This window comes from Callospermophilus lateralis, chromosome 1 (genome assembly GCF_048772815.1).
Source record: "Callospermophilus lateralis isolate mCalLat2 chromosome 1, mCalLat2.hap1, whole genome shotgun sequence".
NCBI lineage: Eukaryota > Metazoa > Chordata > Mammalia > Rodentia > Sciuridae > Callospermophilus > Callospermophilus lateralis.
In genome coordinates, this window is record NC_135305.1 from 64,997,306 (window position 1) to 65,012,697 (window position 15,392).

The 15,392-nt window shown below is 33.2% G+C and overlaps 1 protein-coding gene across 1 annotated transcript in view; it reads right to left on the reverse strand.

The window, feature by feature from the left end:
* Sema3d (semaphorin 3D) overlaps positions 1–15,392 on the reverse strand; it is a 155,915-nt gene that overhangs the window by 14,758 nt on the left and 125,765 nt on the right. Inside the window, exons 12-15 of the mRNA XM_076862571.2 lie at positions 8,913–9,135; positions 6,272–6,360; positions 4,310–4,351; positions 1,306–1,463 (exon numbers count right to left, since the gene is read on the reverse strand). Of these exons, the coding sequence (XP_076718686.2) occupies positions 1,306–1,463; positions 4,310–4,351; positions 6,272–6,360; positions 8,913–9,135 (512 nt within the window). The remainder of the gene's footprint in view (positions 1–1,305; positions 1,464–4,309; positions 4,352–6,271; positions 6,361–8,912; positions 9,136–15,392) is intronic.

The window sequence follows — 15,392 nt, forward strand, 5'->3', positions numbered from 1 at the left end:
ACAGACATTATACTAGGTAAGGGAAAACATCACAGTGGCATGTCTTTAAGATCAGAGACACAGTCTTGGGAAATATAAAAAGAAAAAAAAAATATGGTAGTATAAGGTACATAAGGTCAAGAATGTTTTTAAATCTTGGCTTCTTAAGGAACAGGGTCAATTAATCAAACTGAAGTTTTACTGCCAGCTAATGAGCATTCTGGTTTTTTAGCTTCCAGAAAAGAATTCCCCAAAGACTCACTGTGATGAGTACAACCTTTGCAAAAAACTATAGCAAAATGTTGGTGACTACTCACATTTAACTTTTAATAATCATGTCTACCCACTGACATTTATTTCAGGAATTGAAGAGAATATAAAATGTGTCTTAACTTTAAGCAATATTTGCCATTGTAATATACATTCAACCTGTGTTGCCTAGAGTTTAGAATTTGACCAATCAGGCAAATTTCAAAAAGCAAAAAAGTGGTAATAAGATTCATGTGTGTGCATGAAAAAAAAAAAAAAAGCCTAAAAAATAGCAACAAAATAATATAATACCACAATGTGTTGATGTTTTACATAGACAAAATGCACTTTTAACAATACTTTAGCAAATAATGTTATTTAGTCTGCATCTAAAACTAATTATCATAGTATATTTAGATAGTGTCGGGCATATTAATAGGCATTCAGGGTTTTCCCAGTTATTTTGCAGTCAACAGTGCTGAAATGAATATCTTGTAACTTTGTGGTCTTTCTGCACATGAGTGAATAGTACAAATTCTTATTTGGGAATACTTGGCTCAAAGTAGCATTATTTCTAAGAATACATAAAACAATGAACTACACACAGCAGGGAAACAATTTGCAGTTCAAGTACATATGATGAAAGAAATTGACCAAATTAGAGTTATTAGAATAAAAATAAAAATTTATCAAGTTATTAGATGCACTGTGAGCTATAATAATATGTGCAAATTATTTGCAAAACAATAGGTATGAGTGTGTGCAAATTTAGAAGTAAGGTGGGAGAGACCGAAAAAGGAAAGTAGTGAATAAAAGAACTTTTAGTGGTGTTTGACATAAATAAAAGAATATAAACAATGTGTTGGATTTTTTTAAATAGTTTCACATTTTAGAATTTCAGAACATCTGTTGTATCCTCCTTCATAGTTCAGTATTATGTAAAACTATGAAACTATATTATAATTTTAATATTCCTTCCAGAAACTAAGTTTTCTCCATCGTTCTCTTTAAATTATAAGACAAGGCATTTATGTGAGATATTAATCTTATAGAAAGGGAACCTTCCTAATAACTTACCTCTTTGAAGTGGGTGCATATCGAGAGCATGCATTTCCATCCCAGGCACAGTAGGGGTCTCTGGCAAGACAGCAGTCTGCACAGGCTTTCCCATAAGTGTCACATCTGTGCAAGGAGAGCTGAACCAATCCATCCCGGGAACCAATGTACAATTGTTGCTGCAAATCAGGCAAAACAAATGAATTATAAGCATCTTTCAGATGAGTCTTATGAACTTCCCCTTCTTGAACACCACATAATAACACTAAATCTGTTTCCCCGGGTGTCCTGACCATTGTAAACACTTGTGCAGAAATGTAATGAAGAGTAAAATAAGGCAATTACTTCTATCTGTGGTAGGACTGTGGTTTGAAGGTGCTGATACTGTATTGCACAGTGTTCTATAAAGCTAGAGTTAGCTTGGCAGTAATTTAAGAAGTTCAAGAAACAGCTGCTAGACTGAGGAATTAAGATGTCAAATTCTCAATAGTAGAAATTGGTAGTTTATATCAAGCACAGATGCTATAGGCAAAACTGATGGCCTTTCTCTGTCACGGTTCCTTACATGAGAGACGGCTGAAGAGATTAATAAAACTTCATTCCATTTTTAAATTATTTCATTTGCTAATGAAGTATTGATCTCTGAGAGCAACTAAGTTATTTAGTATCGGTATAAAGAAAGTACTAAGCAGGCTGACAGATGCCACATCACAAATGAAAGTGTAGGATACTGAAAAAACAAAAAAGCAAATAAATTCATATTTTTGAAAATTAGTCCTGAAATTGATGCACCATTCACCATGTATACTTATTTGAGTGTCTGCAGTGGTGGGTAGTGGAAGGGGAGAGAGGGGAATTCCACAAAGACTCTATACAGTCAATGAACTCATGGTCAACTCTAGTGGACCATTCCAGGCTTTAAGTAGAGGGGAAAACCCCTTATAAATAGATCTTAGCATAAGTAACACACACAATCAGTAATGTGTCTTAACATATTTACTGCCCATTAAGCTCTCAGTTAAACCTTTCTTGTTACTAAATGCACTGGCCAGGCTTTACTATCAATTTTAACTCTCAGTTAAACCTTTCTTGTTACTAAATGAACTGGCCAGGCTTTACTATCAATTTTACTTAAATTCTCTTCAGTATTTGAGACCAGTGACCATACCTTCCTCAAAACTCTCTTCAGCACTTTTTCCTATACTTCCTCTTTATTTCTGCCTAAGACATTTGTCTTCCTCTTTATGTCTGCCTAAGACATTTGTCAGATTTCTTTCTTTTCTGTTCTCATGTCCCCTTTAATGGGAAACTCAAAGGTATCTTGAAAACAGCCAAATCAAGAGTATAGCAGTTCCCCTAAAGCTACCCACCTATCCTTCCTCGGCAAGAGACACCATCACTCATCCAGGCACGCAAGACAGAAACCTGGAAGTTGTCTTTGAGATTTCGTTCTTACACCATCTGTCACCAGGTCATTTCCATGCCCTCATATAGAAACCTCTAATCTGCTTCCTCCTCTCCCTCTCCCTTCCCACTACCACTGCCTTTGCATTGGTCCTTATCATTTCTCTCCTGGATTACTTTTAAGTGTCCTAACTAATTCTGCTGACTTCTGCCTTCTTTTCCAGCAACTCCCACTTCTATCATAGGACCCAATCCATCTTTCACACTGTCACACCAGACTGATCCTTTATAAAACAGAAAATCTTATCATGTCACCCTCCTGCTTAAAATCTTTAATGGATTTCACATCCTTAAGATAAATTGTTAACCATCTTGGGAGGACATGTAGGATGTGCCTAATCTTACCTTGGCTTACTTAGATTCATTTCTAGCCTCCTTCCCCCTGAACACACATGTCCTTGCTCTACTTGTACATAAACTTACTAGAATTAGCTATGGGTTCTTATTTTTCACATCTTTACAAATCTCCCTTTCTATTTGGGGTATTCTCCTTTATCCCATCCCCTTTCTTATTTTTTCTGGTTACTACAATATCCTTTATGGTTCAGGTCACATGTCTTTTTGAAATCTTCCCTTGCTCATTCTGGTTCATTTCAGGCTACCTTCTATTTTTCCATTATTACTCAGTGATCTTAGCATGCATCTTTGTTCCTACCATGAACTTCCAGAAGTTCTGTTATGTCATTTATTGATTTCTGTACTCTTATAACACACTGTAGGCCTTCAAGAATAAAGGTTGAATGAATGAACAAATTCATGGAAAAGATCTGAAGAACAAATCTATTATACCTTGCCCTAATAATTGCTCGGCCATACTAGGCAGAGTATATTAAGACAATTTTAGCAACATATTAATGTTGAGCATGTTAATCATATGATTTTCTTAAATCTTGAGGGTACATATAGAAATGGTAATGCAAGTTTGAATTGTAAATGAATTGGGATTTCAAATATCATATCAGGGAGCTATGAAATTACATTATATTATTATCATTATTATATATAGCTACTATTAACTATTAACTCTACACTTAAAATGTGCTACTCTGTTTAAAACATTAGCCTATAGCATCCTATTTGAACTCACAACTAACATAGAAGGTTTTTCAATTTTGCTGTTGAGGAAATTGAATCTGAGTGATAGATATTGAGTAGTGTGATGAAAGTTGACTGTTGGGCTATTTGCCACTGCAGTCCATATTCTAACTCCTACACTCCCTAATTAAAAATCTTTTTTAATGGTTAGAACTAACATTTTACATTTATTTCTTATGAACTTGACAGAAAGATACCAGAAAACTGAGCTCAATTTTTAATAGCCAAAAGGAAGGGGAGAATGTAGAATATAAAATATAGTTCTATAAGTGAACTTTGTCTCTATTCTTCCAAGGCAAGGTTGGAACAATGGTTTCTAATCAATAGTTTGAGAAACAAATAATCTGAAACTTTCTAAATTATCTGCAGTTTAACTTCCTATTCCAATGTATTCTTCAAATCAACATTCATTCACGCAACTTATTACTTTTAAAAATATTTTTTTACCACCAAAAATAGAAAGTACCTGCTTTAAAGATAACTCCATGCTCAAGATGATTGATGGGTGCTGAAAATAGAAAGTGAGCATCAATAAAGATAACCATAACATGACTTTATATTAGTCAATATGTTGTTTTATCCTATATATATAAAAAAAATTACTGAAGTCAAAGTCTGGATTCTGTTTGCTATCTTTTTCCAATGTGTAGTGAATCTACCTTAACAGAAATGAGGAAAGTAGTTATTTTAAAGTATCTTCTTAAAAACAAACGAAATTTATGGAGAAGCCTTCTGTATTGAAAATTGTTCCCAGTTACTCACAAGTTTTCTACTTCTTTTAAATCTGCTTATCTTAACTGTTTCCATATAATTCAAACTAGTGTTGACAAGAACATCTCCATAATTATTTATTACCTCTTTCTGCTCTTACTTAGATCAGTGATTCAAACACTTGTTCAAGTAGCAGAGTTCTGAAAAGCTACAGTACTACTTGTAGATGGCCCTGTTCTTTATGTAATACTACGAGATGTTAATGCACACAATTTCATGATATGAACTAGAGCCTGTTTTATTTGTAGAGAATACGGTTGTATGCATGCAAAGTAGAATCAGAAACTTGAACATAAAAGCTATCAAATGAAAAAAGTATTAAAAATAGTTTATCTATTATCTATATTCTATTTATTTTCATTTATTACCTGTCTGTATATACTAGTTGACAAATAGTAGCAGATGTCAAAGATTTAAGAAAATTCATAAAATTAAAATGTTAAGCAAGAAAGTTTGTTTCATAACTTTTTTTTAATGAATTATACAATGTGGCCAAAGTCATTAAATGATGTATATTAATTATACATATTCTTAACATAATTATACCTCAATAAACATGTTTTTTTAAAAAGAGGGGGAATAAAAAGAAAGAAAGAGAGAGAACAAACCATGGCATTGTTTAATCTTCACAGTGAAGCCAAAGAATTCCTCTTGACTAGCGTCTAACAGCCACTGTGTTCTGTGAATAAATGTGTTCTGATATGCTTGTGTATTGTAGGGACTTTATTTAGGCCTCTGGGTTCACCCTTATATTTGACATCAGCCTTTCCCTTAGGAACCACCCAAGATTTTGTTTTGGTAGAGGCCAGATAGCAGGTCTTGTTCTTGTTAACTTCTTGACCACTATTATCATCACAATGTAAACAGGATCTGTGGAACCCAGCATGTTAATTAACTTGAGCCCCTCACAGTGGAGGGCTCTTCTCTCCTTTAAAGTCATAGATGTTTACAGGGAAACAGTTTTTAAGGAAGTTTTTTTGAACAAAAATGTTATAAAAAATCCAGAATATTTTTAAAAAGCATTTCCAAGTAATACAATTTTATTTCTAATGGTATTTTCAGGAAATACTTTTAAATTAAACTCATTGAGGCTCTACAAAGAATGTCACAACTCAATTGCATTGTTAAAAGTCAAAGACATTCACATAACCTGGAAAATTCTTCTAGATCTACTAATTATGAGGGTTGGGGAGGGGGTCAGGACTTCGGCATACAGGAAGACTTACTATCATGTAACATATTTTTAAAATTTTCCTTACAGAAAAGCAGGGATATATGATTTATATTCTCTTCCAGTTTTCTCAAATTCAATTGGGGAAAAATTGCAACGTGAAATTTATAAAGTAGAAAAGCATCTGGATAGTAAAAGAGACCCCAGGCTTTCATTTAATGTGGCAATTTGTCTGACTATATGCTTAGAGAATGCAGTAATGAGAGGCAATCCCAGGAGCTCTCAATCAGTGGTATTCTACAGAGGAAGGTAAGGCCCATTCTTAGTTGCTTATAAAACTCTTTTCAATGCTTAGGGAAAAGAAAAAGAAGGAAACTGATTTCAAAGACTTTCCAGCAAAAGTGATGATGTATTAAAGAGTGCCCTATAGCAAGGAGTATGCAGTTTCACCCTTTCTTCCCCCTGCAACTCTGGACTAAGCCTTACCTTAAATATCTGCAACTCCTCCAATACCACCTCTTCCATATTCCACTTCTCCTTTGAAATGCTGACAACTTTTAGGACAGTTCCAATGTCTGAAAAAATACATAATTTATAATCCTGCCGTTTCTATTTCAATATTAAGTATATTCCTAGAAACCATCAAATTGCTTGTCTCACTTTTCTTTAAATGTTTTTCAAGAAATCAGATTAAACATGAAGGCTAATGTATATTGTTTTGCCCTTAAGAAACATGATAGCTTTTAGCTAAAAGAACAGAATTTTATAAACAGATTATTAAAATATATATATCAGTGCATATTGTTTATTTTTCTTTCTTTCTTTTTTTTTTTTTTTTGGTATTATGGATTGAACTGAGCCACATCACCAGCCCTTTTTTTTTATTTTGAGATGGGATCCTGCTAAGTTGTTTAGGGCCTCCCTAAATTGCTGAGGTTGGCTTTGAATTTGTGACGCTCCTTGAACATAAAAGCTATCAAATTAAAAAAAGCATTAAAAATAGTTTATCTATTATCTATATTCATTTATTACCTGTCTGTATTTACTAATTGACAAATAGTAGCAGATGTCATAGATTTAAGAAAATTCATAAAATAAAAATGTTATGCAAGAAAGTTCGTTTCATAACTTTTTTTAATGAATTATATAAAATAATTACAAATAATACACAAATAATCCCAGCCTCCAGAATCACTGGTATTACAGGCATGAGCCACCACACCTGACATTTTAGTGCACATTCTTAACAAAAGAAATATACGTGCCTAATTTAAGTATTACTTAAAATGATAACAGAGATGAAACACATATTTTAGATCTTAATTTAAGATTCTAAAGTACATTAAAAAAAACTAGTTTTACTTCTACATAGTGATCTCTATGCAATAAATATTTATTGAATACCTATTATATCCAGACTACATGAGGGAAACTACATCTCTTCAAATATATTCTACCTTTATAACCATTGTTAAAATGGCAAAAACTGAAGTTTTATTTTAAATTATTTTGATTCAACTTAAAAGACAATACAAAACTAACAATGTAAAACAAAATCTGATATTTAGAAAAGATATCTTAAGTACATCATCTTATATTGCAGTTCTCTGTGGTGGTATGCTAGTTCAGAGAGAGATTCAAAAGACTACTTTAGAAAAGGGAAAAAAATACCACTTTAATTAATTTATATAAAATAAATGTCATTAAACTGAGCGCAGGCATTGAAGTATAAGGGCATATGTAATAATGTTACTATATGGACAAATAGCCTGTGATATTTCATATTGTTTGTCAATGACTATGGAATCTTTGAAATGTATTAACTATACACTTTAAGTGTCAAATTGACTATTTTAACATTGCCATAATTTTAGTTAAAGTTAGGTAGTACCACCTAGTGGCTGAATGATGTTTATGACAATGACCTGTTAAAAAGCTAGGAATGAGCTTTAGGTGAACAGAGCAAATTAAATGTCAAACTCATGAGAAGTAATAATAAACTCATTATTTCAAGTTCTGACCCCTTAAACAGCCATCTCTGCAGTCTTGAGAACACTCCTTATTTATATGGATCTTAAAATTGCCATCTGTAACATGATCATGTTTGACAATTGTGCTTGAAGTTAAGATTTCAGTTCAATTGAAACCATGTTTATTAAAAACAAAAAGGAACAAATCAACAGGTCACAAAAATACCTTAGAAAACACTTTAATAATTTATCACACAAATGCTTCCTAAGAAACCTAGCTTCTACAAAACCAATTTGGTTTTAAAAACCAAATAATTCTAAAATTTTGTTTTACACACTTAAAAAACTATTCCAATAAAAATGTCTGTTTGTCAAAAAACCTATTAATCTCTATTTCTTTATGAAATGCTCAATCTATTAGATAACATAGTGTCTAAAATGCAACATTTTTACTTTAATGATACATACTATCATTACTGCCATTAGAATTCACAATAGAAAAGTATTATTAGATAATATTTTTTCCTATTTTGGAGACTCACCAAAAATGTAGTGTTTCCTTCTGCAAACAATACATTTAACTCATTTTGTAATTACTGAGTTAGCAAAACAAATAAATAAGATGACCTTCAAGAATGAGAGTCCACAAAATTTATTTTAATCTACAAAATTCAAGAATAGAAAAAATAATCTCTAAGAAATTTCTGCTTAAAGTCTTTACCAAGTAATGATTAATGTTTTTGAAAAGCCATATTAAGTCAACTAAGCCAGTAGTTCTCAAACTGAGAGTCCTTGGGGTAGAGCTTATCAGATGCCCTGGTGAGAGATAGAAAGGTAAAGTTGGAAATAAATTGCTTTGCTCTATTAATTTAATTTTAGTCCATGGTCATTCAACAAATATGTCTTGAGCACCTAATCTCTACTAGGCCCATTGCAACCACAAGATACAAATATATTTTTTAATCTTAAATAGGACAGCAGATGTTTATAGTATCAGTTAAAAGCATGTGTTAAATAATTTTAAGAAACACTGAAAAGGTATGGTCAAATAATTATTTATTTTTATTTTGACCAATAAATAATTTTGAAGGTTTTGCTTTCTTTATCAGACAATGAAAAATTCCTCTGAAAGAAAGCTTAGTCTAGTTTGAACTCACCTGTTCCAAGAAACATTACATCATATTGTCCGTCTTCTGCAACCACATGATCCACCACTATCTGAGTCAGTCTGTAATCCACATTGATTCGCTTGAAAGTTGGTCCTCCTGCAACCGGGTATACTGCCTTGTACATCACAGGGTGCCGCTTTATGAAACTGATGACATCATCTGGGAAATCTCGGGTGGATTTAACCAGTGGGTCATAGGTTTTGCTTGGGCACTAAAAAGAAATGTGAATAAGATACTATTTATGTACCTAAGAAATTTACACTTGATTCTAATGAAGCTTTTAAGACATATCATGGATGATATTGAAGGAATGATATGGAATCATATCCAAATACACCTGTAAATAAGTGTAGTGGATACCTAATATATTTAAATCCCATTTTGCACTTCAAAAATATTCTAAATTATATCTCTATTTTCTAAATTTTTCCATAGTGAACTCTTTATACACACTATTGATTCTTATAAAGATTATTGTTTCTAATGAAGATACTTGGAATTTAGGTTGAAATAAATGTTAAACTGTTAAACGTGAATATATGGAAAACCATCATATTCAGTGTCCCTTGAATAAAGTTAAGATTTTAGTTCAATTGAAACCATGTCTATTAACAATAAAAGAAACAAATCAACAGGTCACAAAAATACTTTAGAAAGCAGTTTAATAATTTGGAATCATAATTATCTAGCTTTATTATGACTGGTGTGAAAATTATATTGGGAACAATTCAACAGTTCTTCCACTAAAGAATCTGTGAAGAAATCCTTGGAGAATTTCCCCTTCTGTCTAAAATTGCCCCTTGTGTCACTTTGAGAATCTACTAAATAAATAGCTAGCATAATCTGCCCCCTGGTGGTAAAAATTTAAAAGTCCAACTTGGTACAAATTTAATGAATTTTATGTACCTTTATCCAAAAATAAGGAAATCAATTTACAATTTGACTGTTTTTCAGAAAATGTATCCTAACTTATATCCTAAATCTAATGTATATTTCAAAATATTATAATTTAGTAAGTTATCTTATAGAATAATGGTGTTAATCATTTGAATTATTAATGAACTAACAAATTTTTTGGAAGGGAAATTATAGTTAATTGATACAGGTAAATAGAAGAAATGAGAAACGTTAGAGAAAATTTATATGAAAAACTTTCCTTTTCTTTTTTGGTTTTCTTTTTGAGTTGAAACATTGATCTCAGCCATTTCTACTACTCACTTTAATCCCATCAGGGCTCCCAAAACATGCCACTTGTTTAAAGGTCATTCTTAAGGAGCTGTAGATCCTGAAGATTTCATAATTTATGACCTGACCCAAAACTTCATATGCATAAAACCATAATGTCTCTTTTTAAATTATAAGATATATCTAAGTTGTACTAAAATAAGTGTTAATGATTTTCTTCAATTAATTTAAGGATATCTATGGTTCACCAAATCTTTAATGTCTAAAGAAATTGATCCTTTATTGACATCTCTTTATTTGTCCCAGGTCTGTAACAAAAGGATTAGAAATGTCCTACTTCATTAGCCATTTGGTACTTATTTAGTTTTCCTTAACTGGATGTTGATCTAAAAATGGAAGTCTGTGTGTTTGGTCATTTTTTCTGAAACTTAGCCTTCAGCCAAGTGGAATCTGTCAACTTGATAATGGAAGGAACCGTGTATTAAATAGATTAAGCAGAGAATCAGAGTGGATATGAAGCTCAAATAATACAAAGCTCTTGGACAAGGCTGCATGTTTGAGGCTTAGTCAAAGGCCACTCACAGTAGACTTACAGCTTATAATGCCTGTGGTTCAATTTGGTTGGTTATCATTAAAATCAAAGCAAAAGCAAGATTTTGCTTGTATTACAGTTTTGAAAGAACCCTCCAACTTAAGAGCAAAAAAAAAAAAAAATCTCTTTTGACTTTGTAGCTATGGTTACACAGTAGTCAAAATTTGAAAAGAAATAGTATCATGACATACAAGCCACAATTTTGATATCACATTTTAAATAGTTAGAAATTTAAGGTAAGAAAGTACAGATGAATGAAGATGGAAACCTTTAGTTAAGAAAGAAGTATGACAATTTTCCTCAGTCCTTGCCTCTGACAAAATATAATAAATGTGTAATAAAATATAAGGGTTAAAAAAAGGAAAGAAAACCTGGTTTCTATCCACTATCATAAAATGATCTTTGGAAATATCATTTTCTTGGGGCAGTTTTTCCTCATGGCCTGCTGCCAGTGTTTGGATGAGATCCTTATCCTCTCCGTTGCTATGTGTGATCTCTCAGGTCCGCATCACTCTGCTTGCACAAATGAAAGTGATTTGAGAGAGTTACTCCCTGAGGTTCAAGATAGTACAGTATGAACCAAACATTGTTATTTTAGTACATTCAATCCAGTGGAATTTTTGCTTTGATATCATATAGCTGTGCAGCGCACAAATTTAAAATAACGAGATGCCAAGCAATGTATTTAGGTAAGAATAAATTAGAAATGAAAATTCCATAAAGGAGAAACATGAAGTATAGGGAAACACTCCATGTAATGCAGATGCCATATTCAGTCATTTATCTTCCTTTAAAAATTCCTAGAAAATTTTCCTATTGCAGCTATACATCTGGGTATTGAAAATCTCATAAGTTTTTCTCTGTGTCTGTCCTTTTAATTCCTGGCTATTCACATAGTCTAGCTGAATATCCCACACAGGGTCTTTTATGTCTGCTCACAGTTTTCTAACTTTACCTAATTTCCATCACTTTAGATCTTGTGTGTAGAGGAAATAACTCAGGTAATTTATCTGTGTCTCTACTATTTTGAAAAACTGTAAGACAACTTAAAATTTGAGGGGAGAGAAAAAAATTTAAAAAGAAAGGAGAAGATTAGCTAAATGTAAAAAAATGCCAGTATCTTGCTGGAAACATTAATACCATCACAAGATCTGAGAAAAAAAGAACCTGCCTAGAAAAACCTGAGATGAAAGGGTAAACACAACAGCCATGAGCCTGGTTCAGCGCCTATCTCCATGGCTGGCTGCCACAGCTGGCTAGGTGTGATCCTGTTATGCTTGGCAAATCCTTGTGTTTGTATAGGGCCTTTAGGAGTGGAGTGGGAAGCAATGGATAAGAGAAGAAAAATGGTTTTTATCCAATGAGAGAACTTTGCCCCTTGGCAAGGCACCAGACAGCTGTTAAAGGTTTTCTCCCCCTGCTGCTTCAGGCTATTCTCAACAGGTTGCAGTTTCTCTTTAAACAGATGAGAGGAATGACTAATGTGAGTGAAGACATGGCACAAAGAAAGACTGAACCAGGCTTTCATTTTCAGCAAACTGGAGAAACAAAACTGAATATTTAATGAATGGTATGTAAAGGAAGTCTGATTTTTATTTATAATGTAAAAATGCAAATTTAGTAAGTGCCGCCTGATCACTGTGATTATCAGAGAGTTGGCCTCTAACAGATATGGGGAAGGAAGGATCCTGTCTTAAATATCAGAGATAGAAAGGTCAGGGATAGAAAGGCCAGAGATAGAAGTGCAGAGGTAAATCACTCCCCCTCTGTTTTTAAGATTCCTTTCACTTACTGGAATTTCTACACCAGAAAAAGAAAAACACTAGTAAACATAATAAGTAGACTATGATTTGAAGAACTTCATTTTAAAAGCAATAGTTGGCCTATGGAAGTAAAAACCTGAAATCCAGTTGGAAAGGTTAATTCATGTGAAGAAACCAGTTGGTTCTTATCAATTTATGCAAGGGTGCTTAACCACTGAGCCACATCCCCAGCCCTTTTCATTAATTATTTTGAGACAGGGTCTTGATAAATTGCTTAGAGCCTTGCTAAATTGCTGAGGCTGACCTCAAATTTTTAATCCTCCTGCCTCTGCTTCCCAATTGCTGGGATTACAGGCTTGTGCCCCCAAACCAGGCTTACTCTCATCATTTTAGAGAAATGAAGCCTAGATCTAGATACAGAGGACTGACAGGGATCTTTTGTCAGGCACTGTCAGTGTAACCAATTTTAGTTCTGTCTCTGCTACTCTCTTCTAGAACTAAATCCCTGGAAAGAGTTATGGCCAGTAATTTAAGAGAGGTAGTGACAAGGAAATGGTGGTTTGCTATCCAAGAAAGTAGAAGGCAGTGCAATTGAACAGATATTAAGGGGAAAATAAGGCTGAATTCAATATGATGAAGAAGCATAAGTAATCTATAAAAATGCAATTTCCCCAAAGTTTTCTACAGATTTTTAAGTTAACTAGGAAAGCCCTTAAAGCCTTAAAACAAAATAAAACAAACAACAACACAATGTTAACCATATTCTTCAGATACACAAAGGAGGGGATGGGTCAAGACACTGAGGGAATTCTTCTGTCATATGCCATATTTCTCAGTTTCCTTTGGTAAGACTATCGCAGTCTCACCAAACTGTAGAAATCAAGAGGAGGTTTCATTATATACATTTTTAATTACATGTTTTTCTTTGGCCAGTTAACCTATATTTGGAAGTCAGATATCTCTTTACTACAGTAAAAAGGACAATTCTCAATGGGAACAGCACAACTTGTAATCAGTCTTCTGACAATTTTGGATCTTCATTAATTTAATAAAAACATAAAATTCTGAGAGCCATCAGCTCTCTAGTAAAAGAATGTATGATGGGACTAGGCCAAAGCTTAAGCGGAATAGTTGAGATGGAGCCTGTACTCTGAGATAAACAGAATGCCAAAGAATTTTGAACTTGGGGGTTCCATATGCATCTCTTACTATTGTGGATTCCATGTTCACCTTAAATCCTGGCTGTTGTGAATATAAACCAGGGTAAAAATTGAAAATTCTCCATAAAATTTCTTGTTGAAGCACCATTACATATATCCAGTCTGCTGTGTAGATCATTCTCAACATTGTGTTATTTTTATCCTATGAGAACCCCTTAAGGGTTTGATTTTGCCTGACAAAACCACAAATTTGCCTCAAGTAAGACTCAGTGATGCCCCAATATGTAAAAGTGAAAAAGATCTTTCTAGCCCAGGTGAATATGCCACGTCTCTGGGTAGGTCTATGGCAGTGTCTTTGCTAAGACAAATTTTTTAGCGGACCTGAAATCAAAAGAACCTTCTAATTTCTCAATGTCTTTTACACTTCTAATAATTTGGGAAAAAATAAATAAGAACTGTTTAACACATCTTCTCACATCCTGAGTTCAGGAGGTTTTAATCTAGCAGAAAAGAAGGATAATAAGTTTTGTTAATCAAGTTTTACAGGACATTTTAATATTTATTTCCTCTTTTTGTCCCACTAACAGAACAAATGATATTCAGAAATAAATCATGGAAGAGCAATAAGCAGTAAAAAGGAATTTTGATATTCCATGTATCTTAGGGTTTCTTTCTCCATGAAAAGAAGATTAGGCAAAGAAAACCAACCATAGCCCCTACGCCAAACTGGGGGTACAGGGCGGATTTAGAAAGAGCTGAAAAAATGAGCATTTCTTTTACATGTCGAGGGTCAGATGTGGAAGCTGCAGTTGGCATGAGAAGTCTAGTCTTTACATACCCTCTCCAGGATGCTTTTACCATGCCTTGGAGTCCCTGAAATTTAGCTCTGCTTCAAAATCTTTCTTTTTTTTTTGGGGGGGGGGGGGTACCGGGATTGAACTAAGGGGCACTTGACCACTGAGCCACATCCCCAGCTCTATTTTGTATTTTCTTTATAGAGAGGGTCTTAATGAGTTGCTTTAGCCCCTCATTTTGCTGAGGTTGGCTTTGAACTCACAATTCTCCTGCCTCAGCCTCCCATGCTGCTGGGATTACAGGCATGTACCATTTGTTCCTCACTTGAAATTTTTGAACCAAGAAACTCACTAGAGAGGAGAGAGAGCAAGCAAGAACAAGAGCATGAGAAAGGAGACATCTTGAAAGATACTAAAAGATTGTAGGTTTTCAGTTGGTTTTTTGGTTTCTTCACTATTTTGGGGTTTCTTCACTATTTACAACACTTTTAAAAAAATATCTATATACAAAGAAAGAACAGGTCTTACTGATGTTTAAGCTACTCATAGGAGTTGTATTGTGTCTATCACCAGTATTCACATAGTAAAGTTATGAAACCAATGATAGTAGCTATCACTACCTCTTTTACACTCTGCCCTCAAATGGAGGATTAGTTGAGATAATGATGTGTTTTATGGATCACATAAAAAAGATAAAAAATCTTCACACTTAAACCAGCAACCACATAGAAGGAAATGGAATTAAGAAATAAATTGTAATTTTTACAAAATTATGCATTTATAAAATATCAGTAACTATGGAAAAAAATGTTTTAAAAGTAGTAAAATGTGTTTTATAAATATTTAAATTTCAAAAACTAGTACTTTCTTCTTACTTTTTTGATAAGGGAATGGTTTAAAACTGAAACTCACTTTTCAGCAAATATTGACTAGTATTTTACATTCATGCATAAATCTTAAAAATTACTTGTCAA